The 19,477-nt window shown below is 48.1% G+C and overlaps 1 protein-coding gene across 6 annotated transcripts in view; it reads left to right on the top strand.

Annotated features, from left to right (window-relative positions):
- Positions 1-19,477, top strand: part of LOC106586780 (SH3 and PX domain-containing protein 2A) — a 122,839-nt gene that overhangs the window by 38,996 nt on the left and 64,366 nt on the right. For all 6 annotated transcript variants that reach the window (XM_014174425.2, XM_014174414.2, XM_014174408.2 and 3 more), the window contains one exon: positions 2,405-2,496. In XM_014174425.2, the coding sequence (XP_014029900.1) occupies positions 2,405-2,496 (92 nt within the window). The remainder of the gene's footprint in view (positions 1-2,404; positions 2,497-19,477) is intronic.

Below are 19,477 nucleotides of genomic sequence, written 5' to 3'. Positions count from 1 at the left end.
TCTCTCTCTGGCTCTCTCTCTAAAAAGTGAACAGGAAATATTACACTCACACAAGTTCCAAAAGAATAAAGACATTTCAAATGCCATATTATCTCTATATGCAGTGTTGTAACGATGGGCAAATAGATAAAGTAAAAGTTTGTTCTTCACTGGTTGCCCTTTTCTTTTGGCAACAGGTCACACATCTTGCTGCGGTGATTGCACAGATAGATATGAGAGTTTATCTAAATTGGATTTGTTTTCAAATTCTTTGTGGGTCTGTGTAATTTGAGGGAAATATGTGTCTCTAGTATGGTCATACATTTTGCAGGAGGTTAGTAAGTGCAGCTCAGTTTCCACCTCATTTTGTGGGCAGTGTGCACATAGTCTTTCTTCCCTTTTTTTTACCCTTTTTTCTCCCCAATTTCCTGGTGTCTAATTGGTAGTTACAGTCTTGTCTCATCGCTGCAACTCCCGTACGGACTCAGGAGAGGCGAAGCTCGAGAGCAGGTGCGTCCTCCGGAACACAACCCAACCAAGCCGCACTGCTTCTTGACACAATGCCTGCTTAACCAGGAAGCTACCCGCACCAACGTGTCGGAGGAAACACCGTACACCTGGTGACCGTGTCAGCATGCACTGTTCCCGGCCCGCCACAGGAGTCGCTAGTGCTCGATGGGACAAGGACATCCCTGCCGGCCAAACCCTCCCCTAACACGGACGACGCTGGGCCAATTGTGCGCCACCCCATGGGTCTCCTGGTCGCGGCTGGCTGCGACAGAGCCTGGACTCGAACCCAGAATCTCTACTGGCCTTAGACCACTGCCCCACTCGGGAGGCCCCTTGCCTGTCTTCTCTTGAGAGCCAGGTCTGCCTACGGCAACCTTTCTCAATAGCAAGGCTTCTTTCTCTCTCTCTCTCTCTCTCTCTCTCTCTCTCTCGCTCTCTCTCTCGCTCTCGCTCTCTCGCTCTCTCTCTCTAGGGAGACAAGGTGTCCAGTTTTCTGCCTTGAAACACAGATAAAAGGGTGGACTTTATTGTCCAAGGCCACATCTAATAATCAGTGAAATCCAACATTTTGAAAGACTTTCTCTCAACTTTGATGCTAAGTTTTGATAACCTCCAGATACTAGTGCCTAGTCTTTATATAAATGCCCAAACACAACTTAAAGATGCAGTCAGTCCTGTCAGAAGCTAGCAGGTTCATTATTTACCTAAAACAGCAGCAAATTCCAGTAAAGTTACATCACGTTTTGAAATTAACTTTCCTTGCTTTGTGTAATAACACATCCAGGAAATACGTTTTGTGTGTCAGAGTGCAGTATGTTTTTAATTTCATAGCACAAACATTTGTTAGCATGTTTCTCACACTGGTTTTAGCCACGGAGGGAGCAGGCTTGGCCCGGCAAGGGCAGGGCAGGGAGGTTGCCTAGAAACAAATACCTCGGAGGGAGTCAACGTCTGCATAGCACGGCAAATTCCCATGATTTGTGAATCTGTTCGGACTGACAAAATAACTACATTATTGCAATCGTTAACCATAAACTATTTACATAATAGAAATGTTGGTACATTTGTGGACAAAATTCTTGCTTACTCAACTTTTAAAGGTTTGAAAATAGCTCATTTTCTTTTTACTTAATATGTCTTAAAATGTGTTTATTTTTGGAGATGTTAAGAGATTGTTCTGCCTGTCTATCACTCATCATCTTCTGATGTGAACTTTACTGTTTACTGACTACTTCCTGTTTGTTGTCACAAGACAAACAACAGAAGGATAGTGATTACACAGAAGGCCCTCTCAAGGGATTGTAAGAGGTTGGAGCCAAACCATCTGTATCACTAGCTGTCTTTTAATATAGTATACACTTCCTCAATAACACATGACCAGAAAATGATCATATGAGTACGGACGGGTATTTGCTGTTATTGTGAACAATGGAATATTCATTCATTTAAAGTTGTGCACTGTCCCTGTGAAATAAATTCCATGAATATGATATGGATATTGTTCAACATAAATCTCAAATATAGTACCATATGCCCACTATGTCTACCTTGTCATTGGCTCCTACTGATCTGTTCCTATAGTAGTGTGACTTAGCATGACCATTACAAATGGATGTCCATCCTCAGTGGAATAGGCTGACATATGATCTTCCATTGAATTGGAGCCAAACTGTGGGCTAAGGATTATACTGTTATGTATTGTAAAGGTAGAACATAAAATGGATGTAGGAATGCATCCTCCGTAGTTCATCATTCCAAGAGTTACTTTGTGTGGTGCATCGTTGTTCTGCATCTTACAGAGGATGATCTCCCTCCCCTCTCTCTCTCTCTTTCCCCCTCTGCCCCCTCTCTCCTTCCCTCCTTCCCCTGTTCCTCCTCTCCCTCTCTTTCCTCCCTCTTTCTCTCTCTCTCTCAGGCTCTGGTCCGTCTCCCTCCTCAGTTGTCTCAGAGTGAGGAGGTGCTGCGCTTCTTTGAGACCAAAGCTGATGACCTCAACCCCCCAGTAGAGTGAGTATCTAACGCGCACGCACACACACACGCACACGCACATGCGCGCGCGCACACACACACACACACACACACACACACACACACACACACACACACACACACACACACACACACACACACACACACACACACACACACACACACACACACACACACACACACAGTCTTGTACAACTAACCTTGTGGGGACACAATTCAGTCACATGAAAAATCCTATTTTCCCTATCCTCTAACCTTAACCCGGACACCTAACCTTAACCTTAACTCTAACCTAACCCTAGCTCTTAACCCTAAAACGAACCCTAGCTCCTAACCCTAAACCAAATTCTAACCCTAACACTAATTCTAACCTTAACCCTAAACCCCCTGGAAATAGAATTTGATTATATGGGGACCAACAAAATATCCCCAGTTGGTCAAATTTTTGATCGTTGACTATTCTTGTGTGGACTTGTGGTCCACACAAGTATAGTTAACACACACACACACACGCACACACACACACGCGCGCACGCACACACGCACTCGCACACATACTTACACGCACTCACACACATACTTACACACACTCTCAGTGCAATTCAATTCAATGGGCTTTATTAGCATGGGAAAGCAAGTGAAATGGATAAACAAAAGTAAATTAAATATAAGTGAAATGGATAAACAAAAGTACATTAAATATAAGTCATATCAATCTATAATTCTATTTTTTGCTGAAGAACTCAGGAGCCCATGAGCTCATGATCTCTATCTCTCTCTCTCTCTCACTAACTCTCTCTCTCTCTCTCTAAATCTCTCTCTCCCTCTCTCTCTAACTCTCTCTCCAACAATGTGTGTCCTCCCCAAACTGGGTCAATATTTCGCCCTGTCTCTTTTTCAAGACTTTCTCATCCTGCTGTGCGGTGTGTCTCAGAGAGACTCAGAGAGGCTGAGGACTCATTGTTTACAGTGTGGGTCCTTTTGAACAGAGGAAGTGGAGGCCAGGCTTTGATGCCACCAGCAGGAGGGTAGAGGGTTCACACACTGATCCATGGACAGAGTTTGTACGGCTTGTAGGGCGGCCATGTTCCAAACACTAACAGGGAACTATGGGGGTGTATACTGAGAAGAAGAGCTACAAATGTCCTGTATATGTGGTAGATAGTGGGCTGTCTATGGGGGCTTGTGTGTCTGTGCGTGTGTGTGTGCGTGCGTGTGTGTGTGTTTGTGATACTATATCGCTCAATGTCTTCCTACCTTCTACACCTTTCCCATGAACTGTTGGTCCTATTGGGAAGTACTCATGGCATGATTAACAATGTGTAAAAAAAAAAGTGGCTTTGAACAGGGTATGGTAGTAGGTGCCAGGCGCACCGGTTTGAGTCAAGAACTTTTTCTTTTCACGCTTAACAGTTCCCAGTGTGTTTCAAGAATGGTCCACCACCCAAAGGACATCCAGCCAACTTGACACAACTATGGGAAGCATTGGAGTCAACATGGGCCAGCATCCCTGTGGAATGTTTTCAACACCTTGTAGGGTCCATTCCCTGACGAATTGAGGCTGTTCTGAGGGCAAAAGGTGGTGGTGGGGGGGTGCAGCTCAATATTAGGAAGGTTTTCTTAATGTTTTGTACACTCACTGTACGTGACCAGGTTCCAAAGTACCCTCTTTAGAATGTTTTGGTGTGTTCCCTACTCAGCTCTTTTTCCAAGCTACAAAAAGTTCTAGCAAGCCTCTACACATTTGGGAAAAGGGAGAGAGAAGGTAGGAGTTGGTATGTGTGTGTGTGTGTGTGTGTGGACAACAGTATGTGTGTGTGTGTTGGGAGGACGACAAGTTTCATACTTCTTGGAGATGTTCCTTTCCCCTCTGGGTACTTTTTAATTAGGGGAACGAAAACTGTGCTCTCCAAATTCACATTCGAAAGCTCCAAATCAGTTGTAATAGACTGGTAACACACACACAGGCAAACACACACACCTGAGGCACAGACTCCCTTGTTCGACGCTGACAGTTTTTCTCATCCATGTTTCAATTACTCCTCTCATTATTTTCCTCCCTGCCTTGCTTCTCTGCCTCTCCTCTGCCTTGCTTCTCTGCCTCTCCTCTGCCTTGCTTCTCTGCCTCTCCTCTGCCTTGCTACTCTGCATCTCCTCTGCCTCGCTTCTCTGCCTCTCCTCTGCCTAGCTTCTCTGCCTCTCCTCCTCCTAGCTTCACTGCCTCGCCTCTGCCTAGCTTCACTGCCTCTCCTCTTCCTAGCTTCACTGCCTCTCCTCTGTCTAGCTTCACTGCCTCTCCCTTGCCTCGCTTCTCTGCCTCTCCTCTGCCTAGCTTCACTGCCTCTCCTCTGCCTCGCTTCTCTGCCTCTCCTCTGCTTCGCTTCTCTGCCTCTCCTCTGCCTCGCTTCTCTGCCTCTCCTCTGCCTAGCTTCTCTGCCTCTCATCTGCCTAGCTTCTCTGCCTCTCCTCTGCCTAGCTTCACTGCCTCTCCTCTGCCTAGCTTCACTGCCTCGCTTCTCTGCCTCTCCTCTGCCTCGCTTCACTGCCTCTCCTCTGCCTCGCTTCTCTGCTTCTCCTCCGCCTAGCTTCACTGCCTCTCCTCTGCCTAGCTTCACTGCCTCTCCTCTGCCTAGCGTCTCTGCCTCTCCTCTGCCTCGCTTCACTGCCTCTCCTCTGCCTCGCTTCACTGCCTCTCCTCTGCCTCGCTTCACTGCCTCTCCTCTGCCTAGCTTCACTGCCTCTCCTCTGCCTAGCTTCACTGCCTCTCCTCTGCCTAGCGTCTCTGCCTCTCCTCTGCCTCGCTTCACTGCCTCTCCTCTGCCTCGCTTCACTGCCTCTCCTCTGCCTCGCTTCACTGCCTCTCCTCTGCCTAGCTTCTCTGCCTCTCCTCTGCCTAGCGTCTCTGCCTCTCCTCTGCCTCGCTTCACTGCCTCTCCTCTGCCTAGCTTCACTGCCTCGCTTCTCTGCCTCTCGTCTGCCTAGCTTCACTGCCTCTCCTCGGCCTAGCTTCACTGCCTCGCTTCTCTGCCTCTCCTCTGCCTCGCTTCACTGCCTCTCCTCTGCCTCACTTCTCTGCTTCTCCTCTGCCTAGCTTCACTGCCTCTCCTCTGCCTAGCGTCACTGCCTCTCCTCTGCCTCGCTTCACTGCCTCTCCTCTGCCTCGCTTCACTGCCTCACCTCTGCCTAGCTTCACTGCCTCTCCTCTGCCTCGCTTCTCTGCCTCTCGTCTGCCTAGCTTCACTGCCTCTCCTCGGCCTAGCTTCACTGCCTCGCTTCTCTGCCTCTCCTCTGCCTCGCTTCTCTGCCTCTCCTCTGCCTAGCTTCTCTTCCTCTCCTTCGCCTAGCTTCTCTGCCTCTCCTCTGCCTAGCTTCTCTGCCTCTCCTCTGCCTAGCTTCACTGCCTCTCATCTGCCTAGCTTCTCTGCCTCTCCTCCTCCTAGCTTCACTGCCTCGCCTCTGCCTAGCTTCACTGCCTCTCCTCTTCCTAGCTTCACTGCCTCTCCTCTGTCTAGCTTCACTGCCTCTCCCTTGCCTCGCTTCTCTGCCTCTCCTCTGCCTAGCTTCACTGCCTCTCCTCTGCCTCGCTTCTCTGCCTCTCCTCTGCTTCGCTTCTCTGCCTCTCCTCTGCCTCGCTTCTCTGCCTCTCCTCTGCCTAGCTTCTCTGCCTCTCATCTGCCTAGCTTCTCTGCCTCTCCTCTGCCTAGCTTCTCTGCCTCTCCTCTGCCTAGCTTCACTGCCTCTCCTCTGCCTAGCTTCACTGCCTCACTTCTCTGCCTCTCCTCTGCCTCGCTTCACTGCCTCTCCTCTGCCTCGCTTCTCTGCTTCTCCTCCGCCTAGCTTCACTGCCTCTCCTCTGCCTAGCTTCACTGCCTCTCCTCTGCCTAGCGTCTCTGCCTCTCCTCTGCCTCGCTTCACTGCCTCTCCTCTGCCTCGCTTCACTGCCTCTCCTCTGCCTCGCTTCACTGCTTCTCCTCCGCCTAGCTTCACTGCCTCTCCTCTGCCTAGCTTCACTGCCTCTCCTCTGCCTAGCGTCTCTGCCTCTCCTCTGCCTCGCTTCACTGCCTCTCCTCTGCCTCGCTTCACTGCCTCTCCTCTGCCTCGCTTCACTGCCTCTCCTCTGCCTCGCTTCACTGCTTCTCCTCCGCCTAGCTTCACTGCCTCTCCTCGGCCTAGCTTCACTGCCTCGCTTCTCTGCCTCTCCTCTGCCTCGCTTCACTGCCTCTCCTCTGCCTCACTTCTCTGCTTCTCCTCTGCCTCGCTTCACTGCCTCTCCTCTGCCTCGCTTCACTGCCTCTCCTCTGCCTAGCGTCTCTGCCTCTCCTCTGCCTCACTTCACTGCCTCTCCTCTGCCTAGCTTCACTGCCTCGCTTCTCTGCCTCTCGTCTGCCTAGCGTCACTGCCTCTCCTCGGCCTAGCTTCACTGCCTCGCTTCTCTGCCTCTCCTCTGCCTCGCTTCACTGCCTCTCCTCTGCCTCACTTCTCTGCTTCTCCTCTGCCTAGCTTCACTGCCTCTCCTCTGCCTAGCGTTACTGCCTATCCTCTGCCTCGCTTCACTGCCTCTCCTCTGCCTCGCTTCACTGCCTCACCTCTGCCTAGCTTCACTGCCTCTCCTCTGGCTCGCTTCTCTGCCTCTCGTCCGCCTAGCTTCACTGCCTCTCCTCGGCCTAGCTTCACTGCCTCGCTTCTCTGCCTCTCCTCTGCCTCGCTTCACTGCCTCTCCTCTGCCTCGCTTCTCTGCTTCTCCTCTGCCTAGCTTCACTGCCTCTCCTCTGCCTAGCGTCTCTGCCTCTCCTCTGCCTAGCGTCTCTGCCTCTCCTCTGCCTAGCGTCTCTGCCTCTCCTCTGCCTAGCTTCACTGCCTCTCCTCTGCCTCGCTTCTCTGCCTCTCCTCTGCCTCGCTTCTCTGCCTCTCCCCTGCCTAGCTTCACTGCCTCTCCTCTGCCTAGCTTCACTGCCTCGCTTCTCTGCCTCTCCTCTGCCTCGCTTCACTGCCTCTCCTCTGCCTCGCTTCACTGCCTCTCCTCTGCCTAGCTTCACTTCCTCTCCTCTGCCTCGCTTCACTGCCTCTCCTCTGCCTAGCTTCACTGCCTCGCTTCTCTGCCTCTCGTCTGCCTAGCTTCACTGCCTCTCCTCGCCTAGCTTCACTGCCTCGCTTCTCTGCCTCTCCTCTGCCTCGCTTCACTGCCTCTCCTCTGCCTCACTTCTCTGCTTCTCCTCTGCCTAGCTTCACTGCCTCTCCTCTGCCTAGCGTCTCTGCCTCTCCTCTGCCTCGCTTCACTGCCTCTCCTCTGCCTCGCTTCACTGCCTCTCCTCTGCCTAGCTTCACTGCCTCTCCTCTGCCTCGCTTCTCTGCCTCTCGTCTGCCTAGCTTCACTGCCTCTCCTCGGCCTAGCTTCACTGCCTCGCTTCTCTGCCTCTCCTCTGCCTCGCTTCACTGCCTCTCCTCTGCCTCGCTTCTCTGCTTCTCCTCTGCCTAGCTTCACTGCCTCTCCTCTGCCTAGCGTCTCTGCCTCTCCTCTGCCTAGCGTCTATGCCTGTCCTCTGCCTAGCGTCTCTGCCTCTCCTCTGCCTAGCTTCACTGCCTCTTCTCTGCCTCGCTTCTCTGCCTCTCCTCTGCCTCGCTTCTCTGCCTCTCCCCTGCCTAGCTTCACTGCCTCTCCTCTGCCTAGCTTCACTGCCTCGCTTCTCTGCCTCTCCTCTGCCTCGCTTCACTGCCTCTCCTCTGCCTCGCTTCACTGCCTCTCCTCTGCCTAGCTTCACTACCTCTCCTCTGCCTCGCTTCTCTGCCTCTCCTCTGCCTCGCTTCTCTGCCTCTCCTCTGCCTCGCTTCACTGCCTCTCCTCTGCCTAGCTTCATGCCTCTTCTCTGCCTAGCTTCACTGCTTCTCTGTTTTGTTTGCTCTCCTCTGTCGTTTCTGCCTCCTCTGCCTCGCTTCTCTGCCTCTCCTCTGCCTAGCTTCACTGCCTCTCCTCTGCCTAGCTTCACTGCCTCTCCTCTGCCTAGCTTCACTGCCTCTCCTCTGCCTCGCTTCTCTGCCTCTCCTCTGCCTCACTTCTCTGCCTCTCCTCTGCCTCGCTTCTCTGCCTCTCCTCTGCCTCGCTTCTCTGCCTCTCCTCTGCCTAGCTTCACTGCCTCTCCTCTGCCTAGCTTGTTTAAATCCTTGCTTCTTTCACTGGAGTGAAGAAAATATGCGAGGAGAAAAGAGATGAGGAGAAGACAGCAGATATAGTGACCTCTGTCTCACGGTGATTTCCTGCTGAGGCTTAATAGAGTGTCTTTCCCCTCCTCCGCCCTCTTCCCTCCTCTTTTCTCTCATTCTGTCCATCCCCAGCTCATAAATTCAAGTCTGCTTTAATTGACATGACAGCTCAAGGTTAGAATCACTATTGCCAAAGTGGTTAGGATTCGATCAACAGCCTCTCTCTCTCTTTCTCCCTCTCCCTCCCTCATTCCTCCCCTCCCTAGCTGTATCTCTCACTGTCTTCCTATAGCTCCATTCATTGCTCTCTACATCTTTCTCTCACTTCATTGTCTCTCTCTTTCTCTCTCTCTCTCTCTCTCTCTCTCTCTCTCTCTCTCTCACACTCTCTTGCTCTCTCTCTCTCGCTCTCTCTCTCTCTCCCTATGCTACCTCCCTCCTTCTTTGTATTCTCTATGACATGAGTGGTGCGGTCTATTTTGGTATGTAAAGACAACACATTAATCATGTAGTCCAGAAACTAGTCGGAGAAGATGAAGTCACATATCTCCATCAATAATACACACATGCACCCTGTGCCCTCAGTGCTCTCGCTCTCTCTCTCCCTCTCTTTCTTTTTCTCTCTCTCGCACGCGCGCGCACACACACACTCATTACATTGCATTGCTCTTGGCCAGTCCTCATCTCTAAAGCCTGGCAAAGATTGTGACTCCATTATAGCATCAATATGTATGATAATGGACATGGAAAGTGGGTTAGACTAAATGGACATACTAAGCTTGTTCCTGTCTATTGTAACAATGGAAAGTAATGGTGGAGGTGCATTTTATCCATCTCTCATGTACTATTCTAGCACTAACACATTACATAGTCGTGGTGCATTGCATCCAGAAAGTCTGCATCCTAAATGGCACCTTATTCCTTATCGCCTCCGCAGAAAATGTGTGCACTATATAGGGAATAGGGTGACATTTGAGATGCAGACATGGACTATTCTAGCAGTTACACATCATGATTCAGAAGTAGATTTCTGTCTGGGGGGAAATTGGATGGGCTTTCATCTTGGTTCCTTCCCTTCACATCCGCTAAATGGAAACGAATTAGAGGACATTTAGCAGTGAGATTGGCCACTGATTTACTACCATGATTAGTGTGTGTGTGGTCGGGGGGAGGGGGCAGTGTGTGTGTGTGTGTGTGTGTGTGTGTGTGTGTGTGTGTGTGTGTGTGTGTGTGTGTGTGTGTGTGTGTGTGTGTGTGTGTGTGTGTGTGTGTGTGACTATACTCCAGAGTAATCTGCAAGAGGAAAACTAATTTGAAACACGTTAATCATGGAATTATAGGAGGCAGTTTGACCTGTTCCAAACAGGTGTGTGTGTGCATGTTTATAGAGTTGCAATTTCCCGAATAGAACTCTTCAGATATTTTATTATCTTATCAATTACAGTCTTCTATTAATGTAGTATTACCTCATCAGTCTCATTCCTGAACGTCGCAAACCCTTGGATATCTGCACGAACCCTAGCATCATAAATCATGAATCAGCGATATACAAATTGGCTTAATTATTTATTTACTAACTAATCACAGAATTGCATAAAAACACACACAATAGGTCATACATTGGTTACTAACATGATACCAAGAAAAGGTCCCTAGTGGACGAAACCGATATGATGGCTTGGTAGACAAAGGAAAGGGGTGGGGACAGATAAGAAAGAGCGGGAGAACAGAATGGACCCACGAAGTACATACAATACGTTCATCGTAAATATGGACCCTAACAACCGCTCATTTGGATTTTAGAAATGCAATTTACAGGTGTATGCCTTTGTCGTCCCTCTCTGTGACCGCCGGTCCGTCTGCTGGATAGATTGTCGACAGAAAGTCTCTGGTTTGTCCACCAGAGAGCAAAGTCTTACATAGTTGTAGGTTTTTATAATGGATACGTCAGAGTACTATTCAGAAATGTTCTTAGAGCGGATGCGTTTACCAGACTAAAGTATTTAAACAGCTGCAGCCTGGTCTTTAGTTTGTAGATTTCTTCACCATTTCAGCGTGGGGATGATCTCCACGTTCTCTGGTCTTGTCCTTTTGTAGAGTTGTAGTTTAAACCATTTTGCAACATCCGGCTCACACCTTAGTCTACTTGGTCTATAGAGTGATAGCCATTCCAATGCGGGGACCTCGTCCCTGTGTTCTCTTGACTATATTTAAATTGCCAACGTTTCAACATGTTACGACAGCGCCATGTTTTCTGATCTCAATGGTTGATTATTCAGGTCACAGCTAGAACCACTTCACACACCGGCAGCAACCGGGCATGTTTTGGTCTAATGTACATTTTGTCGGAAGTGGTTATTATACTGGAGTAGAAAAGGGGGCGTTCCATGACGCCGATGTAAATGTCTCTGCTCACGGGGTGTGGTCACTGACTAGTTAAAACTGTATATGAAAAACCATTCTCTCATTTAGAAGGCTAACATCACATTTCATCTTCTCACAAATAGTTTCATATTTAATCATATACATTCCACAATATTTAGAATATACACATTCAGAGAAACAGTTATGATGTTCTGCTGTGGTAGTTACATTACAAATTAGTAAGGAATTCAACATGATTGGTTTTAAGTACCCACAGACAATTTCAATTGTTTGGAATAGAGAAATATTGTTACATTATTCAACCTTTTGAGGTTACCGTACTGCAAAGTCTTTCTCTGTGGTAAGAAAGGGATTCTCATTCTCATTTTGGGAGAGTGGGGAAAAGAGTTTGGTATTTATGACTGCCATAAACCTGTGGTGGGAGAGAGAGAGAGAGAGGGGGGGGCTATATGATCCTCACCCAAAAGGGGCACGTTATGACAGTGTGTTGTGTGTCCATTTTTCCATTGTCCTCATCTGTTCCAAAAGAGAGAGAGAAAGACCCATGGAGAAATAGGTAAATAAAATAAAATTATTTGTCACATGCGCCAAATACAACAGCAACCTTACAGTGAAATGCTTACTTACAAGCCCTTAACCAACAATGCTTTAAGAAGTTAAGAAAAAAAAGTGTTATGTAAAAAATAGAAAATAAAGTAACAAATAATTAAACAGCAGCAGTAAAATAACAATAGCGAGGCTATATACAAGGGGTACTGGTACAGAGTCGATGTGCGGGGGCACTGGTTAGTCGAGGTAATTGAGGTAATATATTCATGTTCATGTAGGTAGAGTTAAAGTGACTATGCATAGATTATAAACAGAGAGTAGCAGCAGCGTAAAAGAGAGGTCAGGGTAGCCCTTTGATTAGCTGTTCAGGAGTGTTATGGCTTGGGGGTAGAAGCTTTTAAGAAGCCTTTTGGACCTAGACTTGGCGCTCCGGCACCGCTTGCCGTGCGGTAGCAGAGAGAACAGTCTATGACTACGGTGGCTGGAGTCTTTGACAATTTGTAGGGCCTTCCACCTGGTATAGGGGTCCTGGATGGCAGGAAGCTTAGCCCCAGTGATGTACTTAGCCGTACGCACTACACTCCATATGCACACTCACTATACTCTACTGACCTGCGGTCGGAGGCCGAGCAGTTGCCATACCAGGCAGTGATGCAACCAGTCAGGATGCTCTCGATGGTGCAGCTGTAGAAACTTTTGAGGATCTAAGGACCCACGGCAAATCTTTTCAGTCTCCTGAGGGGAAATAGGCTTTGTCGTGCCCTCTTCACGATTGCCTTAGTGTGTTTGGACTTCTTGACACAATGCCCACTTAACCCGGAAGCCACCCGCACCAATGTGTTGGAGGAAACACCGTACACCTGGCGACTGTGTCTGCGTGCACTGTTCCCGGCCCGCCACAGGAGTCACTTGTGTGCGATGGGACAAGGACATCCATGCCAGCCAAACCCTCCCCTAACCCGGATGACGCTGGACCAATTGTGCGCCACCCCATGGGTCTCGGCCGGCTGCGACAGAGCCTGGACTCGAACCAAGAATCTCTAGTGGCACAGCTAGCACTGCGATGCAGTGCCTTAGACGACTCTGCCACTCGGGAGGCTTGGAAAGGGCAGTGTTGAGTGCAATATTGATTGCATCGTCTGTGGATCTGTTGGGGCGGTATGCACATTGGAGTGTGTCTAGGGTTTCTAAGATAATGGTGTTGATGTGAGCCATGACCAGCCTTTCAAAGCACTTCATGACTACAGACGTGAGTGCTACGGTCGTTAATCATTTAGGCAGGTTACCTTAGTGTTCTTGGGCACAGGTACTATGGTGGTCTGCTTGAAACATGCTGGTATTACAGACTCAGTCAGGGACAGGTTGAAAATGTTAGTGAAGACACTTGCCAGTTGGTCAGCGCATGCTCGGAGTACACGTCCTGGTAATCTGTCTGGCCGTGCGACCTTGTGAATGTTGACCTGTTCAAAGGTCTTACTCACATTGGCTATGGAGAGCGTGATCACACAGTTGTCCGGAACAGCTGATGCTCTCATGCGTGCTTCAGTGTTACTTACCTCAAAGCGAGTGTCACGGTTGTCGTAGGGTAAAGTGGACCAAGACGCAGCGGGGAAATGTGCACTCATCTTCTTTTATTTAAACGGACGAAGAAGGTAAACCAAAATAAATACGTACACCAAAAAAAACACAACGACAAATAACAGGCCGGTAAGGCACAGAGCTATACACAGCACAATCTCCCTCAAATACTAGAACAACACATACCTATTTATAGAACCCTCAATCAGAGGCAACGAGAAAACACCTGCCTCCAATTGAGGGTACAACCCCCAATTAACTAAACAAAGAAACACAAATAACTAGACTGAACATAGAAATACATAAACATAGAACAGTGCCCAAAACCCGGAATACTAAATCAAACACCCTACAACTAACATATCCAGCCCGAACCACATAAAACAAATACCCCCTGCCACGTCCTGACCAAACTACAATAACAAATGGTCAGGACGTGACAGCGAGTATAGAAGTAATTTAGCTCGTCTGGTAGGCTCGTGTCACTGGGCAGCTCGCGGCTATTCCTTCCTTTGTAGTCTGTAATAGTTTGCAAGCCCTGCCACATCCGACGAGCGTCGGAGCCGGTGTAGTACGATTCAATCTTAGTCCTCTATTGAAGCTTTGTCTGTTTGATGGTTTGTCGGGGGGCATAGCGGGATTTCTTATAAGCTTCCGAGTTAGAGTCCCGCTCCTTGAAAGAGGCAGCTCTACCCTTTAGCTCAGTGTGGATGTTGCCTGTAATCCATGGCTTCTGGTTGGGGTATGTACGTACAGTCACTGTGGGGACGACGTCATCAATGCACTTATTGATGAAGCCATTGACTGATGTGGTGTACTCCTCAATGCCATCGGAAGAATCCCAGAACATATTCCAGTCGGTGCTAGCAAAACAGTCCTGTAGCTTAGCATCTGTTTCATCTTTCCCTTTTCTTATTGACCGAGTCACTGGTGCTTCCTGCTTTAGTTTTTGCTTGTAAGCAGGAATCAGGAGGATAGAATTATGGTCAGATAGTGTGGTCTGAAGCTTATCATGAGATACTCTACCTCAGGCGAGCAAAACCTTGAGACTTCCTTAGATTTCGTGCACCAGCTGTTGTTTACAAATATACAGTGGGGGGAAAAAATATTTGATCCCCTGCTGATTTTGTACGTTTGCCCACTTACAAAGAAATGATCAGTCTATAATTTTAATGGTAGGTTTATTTGAACAGTGAGACAGAATAACAACAAAAAAATCCTGAAAAACGCATGTCAAAAATGTTATAAAATGATTTACATTTTAATGAGGGAAATAAGTATTTGACCCCTCTGCAAAACATGACTTAGTACTTGGTGGCAAAACCCTTGTTGGCAATTACAGAGGTCAGACGTTTCTTGTAGTTGGCCACCAGGTTTGCACACATCTCAGGAGTGATTTTGTCCCACTCCTCTTTGCAGATCTTCTCCAAGTCATTAAGGTTTTGAGGCTGACGTTTGGCAACTCGAACCTTCAGCTCCCTCCACAGATTGACTGGCTAGGGCACTCCAGGACCTTAATGTGCTTCTTCTTGAGCCACCCCTTTGTTGCCTTGGCTGTGTGTTTTGGGTCATTGTCATGCTGGAATACCCATCCACGACCCATTTTCAATGCCCTGGCTGAGGGAAGGATGTTCTCACCCAAGATTTGACGGTACATAGCCCCGTCCATCGTCCCTTTTATGCGGTGAAGCTGTCCTGTCCCCTTAGCAGAAAACACCCCCAAAGCATAATGTTTCCACCTCCATGTTTGACGGTGGAGATGGTGTTCTTGGGGTCATAGGCAGCATTCCTCCTCCTCCAAAGAGCTCCATTTTGGTCTCATCTGACAACAACACTTTCACCAGTTGTCCTCTGAATCATTCAGATGTTCATTGGCAAACTTTAGACGGGCATGAATATGTATTCTTGAGCAATCTTGTCCCTGACATCCTTGGAGAGCTCTTTGGTCTTGGCCATGCTGGAGAGTTTGGAATCTGATTGATTGATTGCTTCTGTGGACAGGTGTCTTTTTTACAGGTAACAAACTGTGGTTAGGAGCACTCCCTTTAAGAGTGCGCTCCTAATCTCAGCTCGTTACCTGTATAAAAGACACCTGGGAGCTGTAACGGCCATCGTAGGAAGTGGACCAAAATGCAGCGGGTACGTGAATGCTCATCTTTATTTTATGACGCACACTATACAAAAAAATAAAAAAAATAAATGAACGACAGCTAAACAGTAATGCAGGCTAAACATAGCAGTGCACAAACAACCTCCCACAATACCCATAACAAACACACCCCTATATATAGGACCTTCAATCAGAGGCAACGAGAAACAGCTGCCTCCAATTGAAGGCCCAATCTTAATAAACTAAACATAGAACTAAACACCCTAGATCAGACATAGAAATACACAACATAGAACCTAACCAAAAACCCCGGACTAATCTAAACAAACACCCCTCTACAAATCACATAAACCAACAAACCCCGAACCACATAAAACAAACACCCCCTGCCACATCCTGACCAAACTATAATAACAAATAACCCCTTTACTCCCTGGAGTCTGGAGTTACCAGACTGGAGACACGCGCCTCAGGGCTAGTGCGAGGAGCAGGAACAGGATGAGTTGGACAGGGCTGACGCACTGGAAGCCTGATGCGTGGTGCTGGCTTAGGATGTGCCAGACTGGAAACACGCACCTCAGGGCTAGTGCGAGGAGCGGGAACAGGATGAGTTGGACTGGGCTGACGCACTGGAAGCCTGATGCGTGGTGCTGGCTTAGGATGTGCCAGACTGGAAACACGCACCTCAGGGCTAGTGCGAGGAGCGGGAACAGGATACACTGGGCCGTGAAGGCGCACTGGCGGACTCGAGCACAGTACTGGCACCACCCTTACTGGCTGGATGCCCGCTTCCCCCTGGCAAATGCGGGGTGCTGGCACCTCGCACACCGGCTTGAGACTGCTCGGCCTCGATGCCGTGCGTATCACTCCATAGCACAGGACCTGACCAATAACAGGCTGCTTCCGATAAGCACGGGGAGTTGGCTTGGGGCTTAACCCTGGCCCAGCCAAACTACCCGTGTGCCCCCAAAAAAAATGTCCTTGGGGCTGCCTCTCAGGCTTAAATGCCAACCTTGTGTATAGAGCTTCATACCGGCATCGCTCCGCCTTGGCTGCCTCTATCTCCTCCGGTGGGCGACAATATTCCCCAGCCTGGTGCCACGGTCCAGCCCCGTCCAGGATCTCCTCCCATGTCCAAGTTTCCAAATAGTCCACATAATTCCTCTGTCGCTCCTTCCCCCGCTGCTTGGTCCGTTGTTGGTGGGAGGTTCTGTAACGGCCGTAGTAGGAAGTGGACCAAAATGCAGCGGGTACGTGAATGCTCATCTTTATTTTATGACGCACACTATACAAAAACAACAAAACGAAAAAAAACAAACGACAGCTAAACAGTAATGCAGTCTAAACATAGCAGTGCACAAACAACCTCCCACAATACCCATAACAAACACACCCCTATGTATAGGACCTTCAATCAGAGGCAACGAGAAACAGCTGCCTCAAATTGAAGGCCCAATTCCAATAAACTAAACATAGAACTAAACACCCTAGATCAGACATAGAAATACACAACATAGAACCTAACCAAAAACCCCGGACTAATCTAAACAAACACCCCTCTACAAAACACATAAACCAACAAACCCCGAACCACATAAAACAAACACCCCCTGCCACGTCCTGACCAAACTATAATAACAAATAACCCCTTTACAGGTCAAGACGTGACAGGAGCCAGAAATCTTTCTGATTGAGAGGGGGTCAAATACTTATTTCCCTCATTAAAATGCAAATCAATTTATAACATTTTTGACATGCGTTTTTCTGGATATTTTTGTTGTTATTCTGTCTCTCACTGTTCAAATAAACCTACCATTAAAATTATAGACTGATCCTTTCTTTGTCAGTGGGCAAACGTACAAAATCAGCAGGGGATCAAATACTTTCCCCCCCACTGTACATAGACCGCCACCGCTTGTCTTACCAGAGGTCGCTGTTCTAGATAGAGCTTGTATGTATGTGTACTTTTGTACCTGTGTATAATATGGTAGCAGTCTGTCTCTGACTGTGACTACCAGACCATACAACATATCCTCCCTCCCTCCTCCTGCTCCATTGTCCCAACTTCCTCTCTTACCTCAGTCAGTGATCTCTCCACCTCTCTCCACCTCCCCCTGTGTCTCCCTCAGGGCTGCCTGTGTAACAGATAGGCCAGTTGTAGCAGCAGGCTAACAGCTCCAGCTAACAGCTTTAGCCACTCAACCCTGATGGAAAAGCTACTACTCCCTGCCCCCTGTAATCAATACTGGTCTACCCAGAGTATTGGGAGGCCCATAGCATTGTATCCAAAGTGATATGCTCTGTTTCAGCTTTCGAATCAGTGGCAAAACCACTTTGAACCTAGCCTGGCATACAAACTGATATATGTGTGTGTGTCGGAGCGTAGGGCCCTCCTAATGTGTGTGTTGATTTTCAAACGGAACACACACACACACACACAAACACAGACAGAACGGCAGCTCACTCCATTTGGACACGGAATTATATTTTGAAATGCTGCTTTGTGTGTGTTCATTTCAAAACTGAACGGATCAATGGAAGAATAGAAGTTGAGTAATTGTTTTGCAATGGTGTAACAAGTCAGATTGCTAGTGTTGGGGTTTTGATGTTATCTGTGTTGTTAGGTTTGGCAGTTGGGGGAATTAGTTTATCAGTATTATTTGCTGACATGTCATCCTAATACTGAGGGTTGGGCTCAGTAACAGTACAGTTCAGCACTGGGACATACGGTGTCTGTGTGTGTTAGCACAGATGTGTGTGTGTGTGTGTGTGTGTGTGTGTGTGTGTGTGTGTGTGTGTGTGTGTGTGTGTGTGTGTGTGTGTGTGTGTGTGTGTGTGTGTGTGTGTGTGTGTGTGTGTGTGTGTGTGTGTGTGTGTGTGTGTGTGTGTGTGTGTGTGTACATGAGTATGATGAATAGTCTCAGTCAGTGCAGCAGTCAGTGTGGTGAAAAGTGTCCACCTCATCAGTTACTGTAAAAGGAGGAGAGGAAAGGATGAGGAGGAGGGTTAGGAGTGGAGGCGAAGAGGGACCCTAGGGAGAGTATGGGGCTTAGGGGTGGAAGATTGATGATGTAGAGTTAGCTCTTGAGCTTGACAGTCTAGACAAGAACACTGTCTCACATTGTTGTCGAGCACCCCCTTTCCTTTGTTTGCTGAAGCGTGGAGGCCCACCTGAACACTGTCTCACATTGTCTCATAAAGACCCTAACAAAAATAGGCAAACTGCTGTTAGAATGCACAGTAAAACACAAATACATCCTTTTTATGCTCAATAGGGTAACACTGTATAGTAACTTTCATTAACAAGCCATTAATAATATCATTGATGAGGCATGTGTTGGTTATTAGTAACACCAGATTGAATGGCACACTTTATATACTGTACTTTCCCTCCTATAGATACTCCTATAGTACCCTCTGCTACTCCTGTAGTACCCTCTGTTACTCCTACAGTACCCTCTGTTACTCCTATAGTATCCTCTGCTACTCCTATAGTACCCTCTGCTACTCCTATAGTACCCTCTGCGACTCCTATGGTACCCTCTGTTACTCCTATAATACCCTCTGTGACTCCTATAGTACCCTATGTTACTCCTATAGTACAGTATGTTACTCCTACAGTATCCTCTGCTACTCCTATAGTACCCTTTGTTGTTCCTTAAGTACCATCTTCTACTCCTATAGTACCCTCTGCTACTCCTATAGTACCCTCTGCTACTACTATAGTACCCTCTGTTGCTCCTTTAGTACCATCTTCTACTCCTATAGTACCCTCTGCTACTCCTATAGTACCCTCTGCGACTCCTATGGTACCCTCTGCGACTCCTATGGTACCCTCTGTTACTCCTATAATACCCTCTGTGACTCCTGTAGTACCCTATGTTACTCCTATAGTACAGTATGTTACTCCTACAGTATCCTCTGCTACTCCTATAGTACCCTCTGTTGTTCCTTTAGTACCCTCTGCTACTCCTATAGTACCCTCTGCTACTCCTATAGTACCCTCTGTTGCTCCTTTAGTACCATCTTCTACTCCTATAGTACCCTCTGCTACTCCTATAGTACCCTCTGCTACTACTATAGTACCCTCTGCGACTGCTATGGTACCGTCTGTTACTCCTATAATACCCTCTGTGACTCCTATAGTACCCTATGTTACTCCTATAGTACAGTATGTTA

Source organism: Salmo salar, chromosome ssa02 (assembly GCF_905237065.1).
Source record: "Salmo salar chromosome ssa02, Ssal_v3.1, whole genome shotgun sequence".
NCBI classification, from domain to species: Eukaryota; Metazoa; Chordata; class Actinopteri; order Salmoniformes; family Salmonidae; genus Salmo; species Salmo salar.
Note: the sequence above shows the minus strand (reverse complement) of the source record. Positions and strands in the feature narration are given on the sequence as shown.